General features: G+C 57.0%; 1 protein-coding gene and 1 long non-coding RNA gene across 4 annotated transcripts in view; one reads left to right on the top strand and one right to left on the bottom strand.

The window, feature by feature from the left end:
- The window catches only part of TCFL5 (transcription factor like 5), a 15,682-nt gene extending 5,954 nt beyond the window's left edge, over positions 1–9,728 (bottom strand). The window contains exons 1-6 of one of the 3 annotated variants that reach the window (XM_072801683.1): positions 8,987–9,728; positions 7,899–8,085; positions 7,479–7,641; positions 5,563–5,806; positions 3,563–3,704; positions 544–948 (exon numbers count right to left, since the gene is read on the bottom strand). In XM_072801683.1, the coding sequence (XP_072657784.1) occupies positions 898–948; positions 3,563–3,704; positions 5,563–5,806; positions 7,479–7,641; positions 7,899–8,085; positions 8,987–9,717 (1,518 nt within the window). In that variant the 5' untranslated portion in view covers positions 9,718–9,728 and the 3' untranslated portion in view covers positions 544–897. Of the gene's footprint in view, positions 1–543; positions 949–3,562; positions 3,705–5,562; positions 5,810–7,478; positions 7,642–7,898; positions 8,086–8,986 lie in introns of those variants that run through there. The other 2 variants (XM_072801682.1, XM_072801681.1) reach the window with 2 other exon arrangements.
- The window catches only part of LOC140618781 (uncharacterized), a 20,723-nt gene continuing 15,489 nt past the window's right edge, over positions 9,472–14,705 (top strand). The window contains exon 1 of the long non-coding RNA XR_012018844.1: positions 9,472–9,609. This is a non-coding gene — a long non-coding RNA (uncharacterized lncRNA). The remainder of the gene's footprint in view (positions 9,610–14,705) is intronic.

Consider the following 14,705-nt stretch of genomic DNA (forward strand, 5'->3'; position numbering starts at 1 on the left):
CCCCCTGTGAACTCCATGTCCCCCGTGCGGTCAGCACCATCCACCCAGCTGGGCGAGCCAGGTCCCTGTCCCCCGTCCTGCCCTCCCGCTGCCTGCTGCCCCTGGCCAGCCCCGGTTTCGCCTCTACGCCTGCCCACCTCAACCTCTACATCCAGGGTGACCTTGGAAAACATCAATCAGACGGTACCTGTGGAGACAGCACAACAGGCCTCCCTGGAGACGGGGTCGGGCCACCTCGGGGGCTTGCGAGCTGCAGCCGAGCGACACAGGCAGAAAGACTTACGTGGCGAGGGGGGCCGCCGCCACAGCTCCCTGCCCCAGCAACACTGCACTGGCCACAGCCTGCGCTAGTGGAAAACCACCACAACCACCAAAACCCCCTTCTCCAGCAGACTTCCGTCCAAAACAACCGCCCTGATTCCTCCCTAAAACCTAAGAAAGCTGGCCTTCCCTGTCTCTTGGGGCTTGCATGTGTACACTCCAGCTTGGGTATCCTGAATCGCAGTTCCTGTATTCCCCAATAAACTCATTTTGCTAGTAAAATCACTGACTTTTATTTTATTTATTTTTTTAAGATTGCATTTATTTTTTATTCATGACAGAGAGAGAGAGAGAGAGAGGGGCAGAGACACAGGCAGAGGGAGGAGCAGGCTCCATGCAAGGAGCCGGATGTGGGACTTGATCCCGGGACTCCAGGATCACACCCTGGGCCAAAGGCAGGCATCACTGGCTATTTTAAGGTTGACATGCCACTGCTACCTAAAACCCTCCAGAGCCCTCGACATCCAACCTAAGGAGCCCCCTCTGCAGGCAGGGCCCGCAGAGCAGCTCTCCTCCTCGGGACAGGACGGAGACACCTGAGCACCAACCACGTCACCAGCACTGTCTCGGTCTCATTCAAAGGATGATCCCCAGCATCTCGAACATAATAAGCCTGGGTAGAGTGATCTGTGGAATGAAAATATATACTAAAACGATTTAGGAAAATCGTTTAAAACACTCACATAGGTGCGCCTGGGTGGCTCAGTGGGTGAAGCATCTGTCTTTGGATCAGGTCATCGTCTCAGGGTCCTGGGATCAAGTCCAGCGTCGGGCTCCCTGCTCAGTGGGGAGTGTGCTTCTCCCTCTGCACCCCCACCCCCGCTCACTCTCTCACAAATAAATAAATAAAATATAAACAAATAACAAAATTCTCATGTGTCTTATCTGTAAAAACACAACTACACAAATCAGAGAGACCAGTTACTAAGAAAATAGCCATAGACCCTGCTTGGGGAGTTATGTGCTAATCCCAACAACATGTCCCCGACATCTACTGCAGCCTGTTTCTTTCTCTTTTTTTTTTTTAAAGATTTATTTATTTATTTATGATAGACATAGAAAAAGAGAGAGAGAGAGGCAGAGACACAGGAGGAGGGAGAAGCAGGCTCCATGCAGGGAGCCCGACGTGGGACTCGATCCCAGGACTCTAGGATCGCGCCCTGGGCCAAAGGCAGGCGCTAAACCTCTGAGCCCCCCAGGGATTCCTGCAGCCTGTTTCTTGACACGTCCTAACTCTGATCCAGAAACAATCTACACATTCAATGTAATTAAGCTTCAGAAATACCCAGGAAACATAACACATATGGAATACAAAATATAGTACCCATAAGTTTTAGCTTCTTTAACCTCTGAATATATACAAAGACAGTTAACAAATTTTTTGTTGTAAGCACCTTCATCATGAATGAATTATATCAATAATTCACTATTAATAGGTACACAAAGCTAAACGTTAAGTCGTTTTCAAAAACATAAAAGCTTTTCTCCAAAGAAGACACCCAGGTGGGGAACAGGCACACAAAAAGATGCTCCACATCCCTCGGCATCAGGAAAACGCAAGTCAAAACCACCATGAGATCCCACCTCCCACCTATCAGAATAGGTAAAGTTAACACGTTAGGAAACAACAGATGTTGGTGAGGATTTAGAGAAAGGGGAGCCCTCTCACGCTGCTGGTGGGGATGCGGGCTGGTGCAGACGCTCTGGAGATCAGCGTGGAGGGTCCTCAAAGAGTTACAAACAGAGCCACCCTACGACCCAGCAATGGCACTACTGGGTATTTACCCCAAAGGGTACAAAAATGCAGATTAGAAGGGGCTCCTGTATCCCAACGTTTACAGCAGCAATGCCCACAGCCAAACTGTGGAAAGACAAAGACAATTAAATACATTATCTCACTCATACGTGGAATTTAAACAAACAAAACAGATGAGCAAAGGGAAAAAAGAAAGACAAAGCAAGAAACAGAATCTTAACCCTAGTGAACACACTGAAGGTCACCAGAGGGCAGGGCTGGGGGCTGAAGGAGCGCACCTGTTGTGATGAGCACCAGGTGAGGTATGGAAGTGCGGGGCCACTGTATTGTACCCCTGAAACTAATATTACGCTGTATTAAATGGCTGGAGTTAAGATTTAAAAAGCGATAAAAATATACATAAAAGCTTTATTTTGATTAAACTTAACAGTCTGCCTCTAACAAATAACATCAAAGAGTACCTGTATGATAAACATAAATGATCTAATCAGGAGGAATGTGACACAAATGTCACTCAATCGCGATCACACGTACAATGAAACCCCACAGCTCACGTATCGTGAGGACCACGCGGAGTCAGAGGGGGCAACAGAAACACAGACCCCCGCCAGGATCTGGACACAGCAGGCTCTTTTTAAAAGGCTCCCATGAGTGTGCACCCACCTCAGCTCGGTCCCTAACAGATGCTGCGGCCACACAGCGGCTTCGACAGCACCAGAATCAGGGTGCGCTGGTTTCACCTGAGGCCTCATCGGCACTCCCCCTGACCACCAGCACGCCGACACCGGTACCTGGAGTCGAGGCCCCCCGGGGCAGAGCACTGAAGCCAAGGCAGTGAACGCCTCCGTCCCTCCATCTGAGTCACCAAGGAGGGGGCAGCCGGACTCTCACTCACACCACGTGTTCCGTCCCCCACGAGCCGCACTCACGCGCTGGGATTGCCCCTGGGGCCGAACAGACAGGGTCAGGGCAGTGCCGGCTGCCCGAGGAGCCAGGTGCTCGGGCCCCAAAGCCCCCACGTCATCCCGTCACCCAGCGTGTGAAAGGGTCTCTCTTCTCCGTCTTTGAATGCATTTGAATTTCAGACTGCTTCACGTTTATCTGCCTCTCTCCCCTCCTTAATTCTTAACTATTCTTGTTTTGTCCCTTCACAGAGTTCTCAGAGGCTGAAAATGTCATCACCCCTGAAGCCCCTTCAAGCCCCATACAAGCTGCTGCATACGGCAGGTGCTCAACGTGTTATCTGACGACTGCTACCAGTCACTTGGTGAGTCACTTGGTGAGTGAACCAACCCAGGCTGTGATTATTACTGTGGTAAACGGTGAGTTACCACATTAACGAGCGGAGCTCGTTCCCAGTGAACTCAGTATCTGACGCTGGATTCCAGGGAACAAAGGACACTCTGGGATACCTTAGGGAAAAAACGATAAATAAGATCACTGAAAACATTCGTAAAATTCTGATAATCTGCCCTGAACACTGACCTTTTTCAGAGAATCTCCATGTCTTTCCTGAATGTACTTTAGAAACGCTGTGGTCCACTGCAGGGTGGTCGCCTTATCCGTCTCCGCGTTGCAGAACGGGACTAAAAGGTTCAGCTCATCACAGCAAATGCGGATTCTGCGCCTACAGTCAAAACCCAAAGTAATCAAGCTGAGAAGTGGAAGCAAACGTCTCCCGGCCTGGCACCGGGGCTCGGGGACCGCGCTCCGCTGGTACCGCAGGGCCGTCCTGCTGCAGGCTCCTCCCCACAGACTTCTCATGGGCCAGGAGCAAGGGCCAGGTTCAAGTCTCTAGACCAGGGATGGAGCCAAACCCCCAAAACTGGAAGCAAAATTCTGTGTGTGCTTTTTCTGGGTAGATGTTTTTTCACTCAAAAGTTACCACCCCACTCTCCATGTGCCAAGGAACTCACCCACAGCTAGAGGTCAAGCTCTGATCTCCAAGGGGGTCCCGGTTCAAAAAAGGATCACAGACTACCAGCCTGCTAACGTCCTGAAACCCCGTCTCTTTAGAGGTAATTCTTTTTTAGAGAGATAAGTTAAATCACAAGTTGAGTCTTACGATTAGGCCATTTTAAGTCTCACGGAGGATACTCAGTGTAATGCCAGGTCCTAGAGAAGCTGACACGGAGAAGCTTGCGCAGCACGACCCTTGATGCCCACCTTCCCACATGCACACTTGGGCTCTGACGTGGCAACCTCATAAGGCCAACACGACAGCTGGCATTTTGACGCGTTCTTGAACTTCTAGACAGAGCCAGACCCTTTCCACACCCATGTGTTTGACTGCAGGACGTAGCTCTACTTTACAGACAAGAGCCGGAGAGGTGGTGAGCCTGCAGTGTGTGAACCTAGGGAATGTCAGGGTGTCCACACACGGTGTAAGGGTCCTACACGTAAGTACTCAGTAAATGTGGATGAAACGCCAGAGTAGGAAAGCTCTTCTTCATTGTTCACACAACATCCTTCAGAGAGACAGAGAGACAGAGAGAGAGACTGTGTGTGTGTGTACAGGTCTAAGAACGATCGCTGGCTGGCTAGCTAGCTGGAATATCCCATAAAAAGAAATAAATTGCCTTAGGTCAACCCTGGAGCTTCCAAGTTGAGTATTTGCCTTGCCCCGTGCTATAGAAAGGAAACTGGTCCAAAGTACCCCGCAAATGATTCAGTTAATTAACTTAAAGAAACATCAGGTAAAAACCCACCTGAAACAGAGAAAAATTAACCACCTTTTGGTTCTACATGAAATCTAAATAAATTCTGCAAATAAAACGACCTAAATAACAGTTTTACACCCCTTCTTCCCCAACATTCTTAGAAGAACCAGGCAAAGCCGGTGCCCTGGTGTGCAGCCCAGCTGTCTGCTGGAGGCCCACTCACGAGGCCGGCCCCTGAGGCCTCTGGGAACTGGGATTTCAGGAGGGTTCCCAGCACCATTAGTTAGGTGCCTAACTGTGCTTAAAATGTCTGTACAAACAACAGGGCTCATGCTGAGCGCTGGCTCTCCTTCTGGGGGCCCGGGGTTTGGCGGCTCGCCAGGTAGGGAATGCCTCCATGACCCGCCCCGCCAGGGCAATCTCGGGGCACCGTGTCTCTCGCGAGCGTTCCCAGCTGGCAACATTTTCCCCGGCTCGGGACCCGGTGCTGGGGGAGCGGAGTGCATCTGGGAGTCCCCTGGGAGGGGACACCTGGGAGCTCGCCTCTGGCTCCCTGGACTCCTCCCCAGGCACCTTTGCTAAGTTTGCTGTGTCCTTTCTCTGTAATAATTCAAAGCCGTAAGTCTTCGTAATGAATCCTCAAGCCTAGGGGTGATCCTGGGGACCCCGATCCACCTAGCAAAACAAAGTCAACATTTACTCTGGCCACTCTTCTCCACTTTGCACACATTTTGAAATAGCTAAACTACTGTTCATGACTAACTTGCCGATTACGGCTAGTACCTATAGTAAACTTGCGTGTTGATGAGCAATCACACGCATTACCTTCTATCTCTTTCCATGCGGTTGTGCCTCTCCCTACGCTGCGACCTTCCTCCCTGGGGCCCGCTCTGGGTCTGCTCCCCGAGGTTTGCCTGCGAGGACTCCGCGGGCGGCCAAGCGCCCTGTGTGGCGGTGGAGCCTTCGCCCACGTTCTGAATCTCTCCAAGGGCTCTTCGTTCTACATTTGTGTCCAGCTGACGTATTCTACTCCGATTCCTCTTATTTATGGCTTGCTTACATAGCGCTTCTTCTTTGCAAAAGAAGAAAAAAGTGGTATTTTAATTTTTTATTTAATTTAACTTGTCCCCGTTAATGCTGAACGTATTTTGTGGCATTTTTCAGTCCAAAACAGACACGTGAACAGGCAAGGAACACCCAGAATGGAACGGGAAGAGCTGTACCCACTACAGTAACTGGTGCAAGCAAGCAGTTAGCACAAAGCTCCAAGCTCCAAACCACAACAGTGAACATAAATCTTTAAAACACTGAGTATTATGTACTCAGTACATAACCTTGTCAAAGTCCCTTTTCTCATCAACAGGAGTTAGCTGCCACCTATGAATAGAGAAACCAAGACTTGTTCGATTTTTCTGATGTTCAGAATGGGGAAAAAAAAACCCAAAAACCGTTCTCCCAAGGATTTTCTTTTATACAATTATTCAAACGTGACAGCCGGTACTCTCCCTGCCATGCTCAGAAGAGGACAAGACCTAAGTGCCTGATGGTTACATGTGCCCTCAGCTGACAAGTGATTCCGCCCACGGGAGGAGGAGTCACACCACAGCTCTTACTCATGCTAGAGGAACACGGCAAATCCCACCACTCGGAGAACCGCCGGCGCCTAACTAGCATGCGCGCTGATGTGCCTTCCCGAGACGCCAAACAAAACCAGAGTCTCTGTGGCAAGAGGCTCCCTACACACAACTCTCAGAACAGGACCTGCAAGGAAGACATGGCGGGGAATTCACAGCGTTGGGAATATTCTGCTCCTGAAGCTGAGGAGTTAGCACATGGTTTATTTTACTATCAGCCTTTCCCTTCGCAAATGATAGCGCATCCTTCTGTGTAAAAAAGTGCTAACGAGGAGAACGTCCCACTGCCTTGAGGAGTGCGGCACTCCATCCCGGCCCTACCCGCATCAGCTCTGGAAAAGCTTAATGTTATTTTGTTAAGCCGAAAAATAACCTGTTTGCAGGAGGAAAGGGTTTATGAGCTCGCTCTCAAGGTGAGCGAAGTCGGCCTTCAGCAGTTAATTTCTACCACTTTCTGAATCACCTTATGGCCTCTCGCTCCCAACTCAATCTGCAGATTGTCTCCTAAAGCTCCTGGTAGACTTCAGCCTCCTGCCTCACTCACGAAATATAAAATATGAAAAAATAAAACAACAACTATTAAGTGCTTTCAGCAACTTGAAGGAAACTGAAAATTCATGTAAGTCCATCATTTTCCTGTTTACAGAGGTTACTGGAAAGAAAAAGCCGCCCCTAAACTCAGTGTTTCCATACTAAGCATAAAAACAATGTCTGAGGGGCGCCTCGGTGGCTCAGTTGGTTGAGCGGCCAAGTCCTAAGTTTTGCTCAGGTCGTGATCTCAGGGTGGGATCCAGCCCCACGTCAGGCTCTATACTCAATGGGGAGTCTGCTGGAGGTTCTCTCTCTCCTCCTCCCCCACTTCCCCCTTCCCCCGCTTGTGTGCTCATTCTCTCTGAAATACATGGATAAATCTTTTAAAACAGTATCAGATGTCTGAAACTCAAAAGAATGTTCAAAAGTGTAATGACTGGGAGAAAGGGGAGGAAGAAGAGTCCCCCAAGTAGAGATACGCTTCCAAGACCACTTCATGTTCGCCCGCGGCCTCTCCCCCTCCCCACCAGGGCCAGGATGCCAGCAGGGCAGTGCTCCCTCTGCTTTATGGCTTACCTCCTACTTTAATCCAAACCTGCTCAGGCAAAGCTTTGTTTCTACTGCCCAAAGTCTGTTTAGTGGATTCAATTTCCTGCTGGTAACAGAAAGAAAATGCTCTAGGCAATCCGATGTCCTGATGCTTGGCAGCTTCGAGTATAGAACATGGGTTACCAGAGCCCTGGAGAAAACGAAGCAACAGGAAGTTTACCATCATGCACACAAATCAAATGCATCTAACCCAGGTTACGTCAAAGGTGTTAACGCAATTCGGGTAACTTCAGGCACATTGAGGATTGTAAGATTTCCCAAACCCCATCGACGCTCTTGATCTTAAAAATTATTAAGCTCGATGAAAGAAAACCAAATCCTTCGGACCTGATGAAAATAAAACCCATTTCGTACAAAAGCGCAGCACGTGACGGGCCTGTCGCTTACCTGCGTCTGTGAGAGGCTCGATCCCCCGGCCGCGGAGCAGGCATTCGCCGTGAACAGAGGGCAGGTAAACTGTAAGGCGGTGGCGGCCGCCGCGGTTTTATTTTTCACCAACGTCGTGCATTTGTTCTGCTGCTGGTGAAGAGGAACGTTCATGAATTCGGAAGGATGTCGGATAAGAGTCACCAAACTGCCAAGACAAAGGGGACCCGGAGACGCGTGAACCACGTGTGGCAGGCCGAGGGTCCCGAACGCTGCGATCACCAGCACTCTCCCGGATAGCACCGGGATTTCTAGGCAGCTCGGACCGAGCAGGATGAGCCCCCTCCTCGTGGAAACCTCTAGAGAACAGTGATCCACCAGCGATGCAGGGGACAAGCTCAAACTTCTTCCTCACAGAGGACCACGGGGCTAGACGTCACCTGACGCCAGTCTCTCTCCATCTCTTTAGGACCTTTCTCCAAAATCTGATGACTAGGGGCAAAATGGGGGAAAACCACAGGGGTGCGAGGCATAGGAAGCCGAGGCGCCACCCCAGCAGGGGCTGCTCCCCTGCAGCAGACGTGTCTGGGACGTGACCAACGGGCTGGCATCCCGGCTACAGGGTGAAGGTGCCTTGTGTCATCCAAGCCTCACAACAGGACACTTTCCTTCCCCCAAGGCTCATCTGTGTGTGGAGCCCCCCTGGCCTGATGGCCTGAGCCAGTGTGTGTGTGTGTGGGGGGGGGGGGGATACGCTCCTCCTGATATTTAGGTGGATAATTCGGCGCAAAAGCTTCGGGTCCTCAGAGCGCCTGTGCACTCGGGGTGCAGAGCAGAGGGCCCGCCCGGGGTAGGCATCTGCACTCCGTCGGCTCGCGGGCACGTGCACGGGGCACCCCGCGGGGCCTGCCTCCCTGGAGACGCCGGCCAGAGGGGGCTGGGGGCCGCCGCGCACACCCAGGCCCAGCCGGGCACACAGCGGAGGCCGCAGCGGCGGCGGGGGCGGCGCACGGGGTGCACGGGCGGTGCACACCCACCGGCGGGCCCGCCCCGCGCCCCCGCGCCCCCCCAGCGCCCGGCCCCCGGGAGGGCGGCGGGGGGACACCCACTTGTTGAGCGCCACGCCGGGCTCGGGGGGCTCCGCGCCGCGCGGGGCGGGCGGCGGCTCGGCGGGGATGCTGTTGAAGCGGTCCTCCAGGCGGACCCGCACGGCCGACTTGGCCCGCGCCTCGGGCGCGCCCTCCGCGTTCTCCTTGCCGCCGCCGTCGGGCACCTTGGGCCGCGGCGCTCCCGGACCCGGGCCGTCGGCGCCGGGCGTCTTCTCCGCGGGCGCGGGCGCGGGGGCGGCGGGGGCGGCGGGCGCGGCGGGGGCGGTGGGGGCGCCCGCCTCGCTCAGCAGCATCATGCGCAGCTCCTGGAAGTCGACGTGGCCCAGGCAGGGCGCGGCGCCCGCGAAGCCGCCGTCGGCCAGCGCGGGCGGGCACAGCACCGGGTACACGGGCGCCGCGCCCCCGCCCCCCGCCGCCGCCGCCGCCGCCGCCGCGCCCCCCGCCGCCGCCGCCGCGAAGCCGCCCGCCGCCGCCGCCGCCGCCGCGCCCGGGGCCGCCGCCGCCAGGAAGGCCGAGCTGAGGCGCGCGTCGAGCTCGCCGTCGGCCGCCGCCGCCTCCATGTGCGAGTAGAGGATGTGCTGCAGCTGCGTGTACTCCACCTCCGTCATCTCCACCAGGCTCAGGTCGGTGGTCGTGAAGCTCAGCCCCGCCTCGCCCGGCGCCGCGTCCGCGCCCTCGGGGCCCGCCGGCCCGCCCGCCTGCGGCGGCTCCCGCGGCCCGGGGCCCGACATGCCGGCGCCAACGGCGGGGCGCGCGGGGCGGGGCCGGCGGGCACCGGGCCGGCGCGGCCTCGCCGGGCGACGTTGGGGGCGGGAAACCGCTCGGCCCGCAGCGCGCCTGCGCCGCCCCGCCCCGCAACGGAAACCCCACCCCCTGCGCGGCGGCCCCGCCCCCGGCCCCGCCCCCGCCAACCGCCCGGGCCCCGCCCCGCCCCGCCCCGCCCCGCCCCGCCCCCGGCCGCGGCCGCCACGGGAGCTGCGCGCGCAGGTGTGGGCGGGGCGGAGCCGGGGTGGGTCGGACAGGGCCGAGATGAGGGAGGCGGGGCAGCGGGCTGCGCGCGCAGGTGTGGGCGGGGCGGGGCGGGGCTGGGCGGGGCGAGGGCTGCGCGCGCAGCTCGGGGCGGGGCCGGGCCGGGCGGGAAGGGTGCGCGCGCTCCAGCCCCTCGCAGGTGCGGCCTCGGCTCCGTGCACCTGGGTGACCCCGCGGCCGCGCCTGCTGGCAGTCGCTCGCACCTGCGGCCGCCGTGCTCCCCGTGCTCCCGCGCCGCGTCCTCCCTCGGAACAAAGGCGACGTCGCGCCGCGCACGCGGTCTCAACACTGCTTTTTTGCTTTCCTTCGGCCGAAAGCGGCCTCGGCAGGGAGCGGCGCCCTCGGTCCCGGGCGTCGTGCAGCAGGAGCCGGGTCCCAGCTCGGCCCCCCCCGCGGGGCACGGAAGCCTGCGCGGGTGGTTGCGGTGCATCGGCTTGAGAACCGGAATCAGAGAGACACGAGATGCACGGAATGACGTGGGCGAGGCCTGGAGGGTCCCGAGCGTGGCGCCCACGCAGACCCCTCGCGGAGTCATCGGGACCGTGTGGAAAGGCGGATCCTCATCTAGGCCCGGGTGGGACCTGGGAGCCACCGCGTCCCACGGGCCTGGCGCTGGGTCACAGGACCCTCCCCGCAGCCAGATCGCCGAGGGGGTGCAGTGTGGCTTCTCACCCCCGGGAGCAGAGACCCTTGGCACCCACGGCGCTTTTTTATTTCTTGTTTGGGTGGACTTCTTGCAGATGTGAGTCTTCGAGGCTTCTTTTGCTTAGACGTGAAATGTGAGGAGGTCTGGCTTTCCCGGAGCTTGCACCATAAATGTGAACAGAGGACCAAACCTGCTTTTCTAAAGTCCGCGTCACTCCCAGTGGCTCTGCCTGCCTCCCCCCTCCGGAGGCAGTCCTGAGAATCCAGGCCGAGCCTAGGGTGCAGGGGTGAGGAAGGGTCCAGCCGTGGCTACTGTGAGCACAGAGCAGGCTTCTGCCCCAAAAGGGCAGGCAAGAAAACAGTTTGAGAGGGACCGTGAAGAAAGGACTACGGGTCAAGGGAGGGCAGCACGGCACACATGGTCATTATCTACGGGAAGACCCATGGTAGGTCCTAAAGTCAGTTGAGTGGCTCTGGACCCACGGTGAGAACAAGAAGCGCATCCTCTGTGTGAGCCACGCGTCAGGAGAGTAAGCGTCGCACGTGAAACCGTTCCACAAATATGCATTCTGTGAAACCAGCGTGACTTGATTTCAAAGCCACGTGAAGATATTACAGGAATATAAAACCATAGAGCAATGTCGGACGTGAACAAACCTGCAAAAATTCTTCATACGATCTTCACAAATTGAATCAATCGAAGAGGATTCTTAAAGAGAATGATGCATTGCAACCAAATAGAACCTATTCCAGTGAGACAACATTTGTTTGCATTTGGAAATCCGCCAGGGCGCCTGGGTGACTTGGTTGGTTGAGCACCTGCCTTTGGCTTGGGTCACGATCCTAGGGTCTGGGATCAAGCCCCACAGTGGGCTCCCTGCCAAGCGGGGAGCCTGCTTCTCCTTCTCCCGCCTCCCTCCCCCTCCCCCCTCCCGCTTGTGCTTGCTCTTTTTGTGTCAAATAAATAAAATATTTTAAAAAGAAAGAAAATCAACCAACATCCTTTACTATGTTAACCGACCGAAACAGGGGGAAAAAGCGTTTGACAGATCTAACATCCATTTCTGATTAAAAAGCAGAACAAAACTCTACAAGCCACGAAGGGAAGGGAACTTCCTGCACGTGGTCCGGGGCATCTCTGAAATAACTGCAGCTAGCACGGTACGTAAGAGGACGAGACTGAATGTCCCGCCCCAGGTTCGGAGAAAGGCAGAGACGTCCCCCGGCACTACTCGTGTTCAGCTTCCTGCTACGGGCTCTGCTCGGCGCGGGAAAGCGAGCGGCGGCGAAGGCGTCCAGCCGGAGGTGTAGCTGGCTCCTTGCAGACGACGTGATGGGCTCTGTAGGAAGCCTACGGAATCCTTGGGAAGAGCTGCCGAGGGACTTCACCGAGGTCACGGACTAGAACACCGTTCAGAGCTCACTGTGGCCCAAAGCCAGCAACGAACCTGCGCACGCGGCGGCTAAAATCGACGCCCTTTGTAATCGCTGAAAAATATATCCTTGCGTGTAAATTTAACAAGACGCGCGCAGGGTGTGTGTGTTGGGTCGCGTGCTGGGTGTTTTCCTTAAAACTCCTCTGTGCTCTGTGTGTTCATCCCTCTCTCCCCTGCCGCCCTGGGAGCCACGGATCTTCCTGTGTCCATAATTTTACCTCTTCCAGAACGTCGTGTAGTTGGCATCATGCAGTGTGCAGCCTTTTCGGATTGGCTTCTTTCACTTCGTGATGTGCGTGGAGGGCTCCTCCGTGTCTCTCGTGGCCTGACAGCTCGTTCCTCCTTAGCCTGAGCAACACCCCCCCGCCTGGACAGTCCGCAGTTCACGCAGCCGTCCCCCACTGGAGGGCTCTTGGTTGCTTCTGAGCCCTGGCAGTCATGAATAAAGCTGCCATCAACACCCGCGGGCAGGGTTTTGTGTGGACCGGAGTCTCCTACTTCTTTGGATAAATGCCAACAAGAGCGGCTGTGGACCGTGTGATAAGTTTTGTAAGAAACCTGCAGCCCGTCTCCCAGAGCGTTCCCGCCGGCCACGGGTGACATCGCCTGCTGCTCCGCACCCTCGCCACCCCTTGGTGTCATGTTCTGGCTTTTGACGGTTCTGATGGGCGCACGTGACGGCCTTTTGCAGACTGGGTCACGGTGCCAGCTGGGCAGCCTCACCTTGCAGGCCCTCACCTTGCAGTGACTTCCAGGAAATGGCGTATGTGCTAAGTGGGCAACCGGCTTATGCAGCTCCCCGTGCGCAGCCGGGGTTCACGGATCTGGGAATCGAGGGGTGGAAGTGCGCTGGCTCCTCTCACCGTTAGCGCCTCTGAGCCACGAGCGGGATCTTGGCTGCCTGTTCCTGCAACTTCCAGTTCTAGAAGACGCAGTCCGAGGGGGAGAGAGCCTCGTCCAGAGGACGCAGCGGTGGTCTCGGGCACGGAGCGCGGGCCAGGTGGTGAAGAAGGCCCCGCGGCCAGATGCGGCCAGATGCGGGACGAGGACCACGCAGACTTGGGAGACACATCTGCGCGCGCTGTGTCCTTCTGCGCTCTTGGCCTCTGGCGTCTGACATCAGCAGTGTGGACAGCGGCGGGCCTTGCCCTGCCCAACGGGGGGGCCCCCCCGACCCCCGCCCAGACTCCCCGCTGCCCCTTGGGGCAGCCCCCCTGACCCCACCCCGTTTCCTGCCCCCTGAGTTGGATCCCACCTGTGTGTCACATGATGGGTCTGCCTTCTTCCCCTTACTTGGCGCATCGAGGTGCCCGCACGACTCTGGGTGCCCCTGCGGGGACAGAGGGGACTCGCGAGGCCCCGCATGGGCACCGGAGAGGGCTGCTTACCGACCGTCATGCGGGAGCATCCTCCTCTGTTTCGGGCCACTTCCCACCCCTTGGAGCCTGGTGACTCCCCGGGGCCCCCACAGACTTTCCTCAGCTGCCTTGCTCTGCCAGGACATTCTGGCGCCCGATGGGCCGCGCGTCAGGGTGCTGGGCTCCTGGAAGGGCCACACGCCGTCGCAGCCACCGAGATCCGCACCCCGGAGCCAGCTCTGGCCCCTCGGGGGTGACATGGTCCTGTTGCTGATGTGCTTTGGGGGTCGGTGTCTGGTGACTGGCCTGCTGGGTGATGGGAATTTAATTTGAGGTCGTTGATGAGAAACCGGCAAGTGTAGCACCTGCCCTTCCTACCGTGGTGCCTGAGGCCGCCCCTGTTGCAGCGGCAGTCCCCTGGGGGGGCTGTGTGACAGCGTTGACCACAAGGGGAGCAGGTGGGGCAGGTGTGCCCGGGAGCTTGTGTCTCTTCTGCTGGCTTCTAGGGCAGGGAGGGGACGATGTGATGGCTGCAGGGGAGCCTTCTTGCAGCCATGAGGACAAAGTGACAAGCAGAGGCCGGGTGTCCCCCTTGGGAGTGCCTGGCTCTAGGTTCCTGTGAGGCAGACGGACAGAAACCTCTCAATCTCCTCCTTGGGCTCCTGACTGTAGCTCCTTGGTGATACATCCCTGCACGTCGGCCACACTCGCACAGAGGAGAGGGGCTGGAAATACCATCAGGAACGCGTGTTTCTGGGGCCTCGGGGCGCGGGGACAGATCTTAGGGCCTCGGACCTGCAGGGAGCATCCACTTTCATCCTCTCGAAAGCAGCAGGGTGTGAACCTTCTGAACAACGTGGAAAACACGAATAATGCTTCTGATGACGACTCGATGCCTTTGGGAGCCGCCCAGGATAAAACACGTGCAGCAAAGATGTAAGAACGTGTAGAGTCCCGATTTTGTGAAGGAGAAGCAGAGGGGAAGAAGGTTCAGGGAAAACCCCCGTGACCAGCACTTCCGGGCAAGTCACGGGGCGTGTGGGTGCTCCTGCCTCCCCCAGGGGCCTGCGGCCACCACCCACCCCAGCAGCCGGGGCCCTGGACTTGCTGGGGGGCCCGGCACCCGTGAGCCGTCTGGGAACGGGCTCCGCTGGCTGTCCGCAGAGGGTCCCCACGGGCACCGCGATGTCCAGGGCCCGGGGACTGCCCTGGCTGGCCGCGTCCGCACTCCTCCCGGCCAGGTTTCTGGGG

Source organism: Canis lupus, chromosome 26 (genome assembly GCF_048164855.1).
Source record: "Canis lupus baileyi chromosome 26, mCanLup2.hap1, whole genome shotgun sequence".
Taxonomy (NCBI): Eukaryota; Metazoa; Chordata; class Mammalia; order Carnivora; family Canidae; genus Canis; species Canis lupus.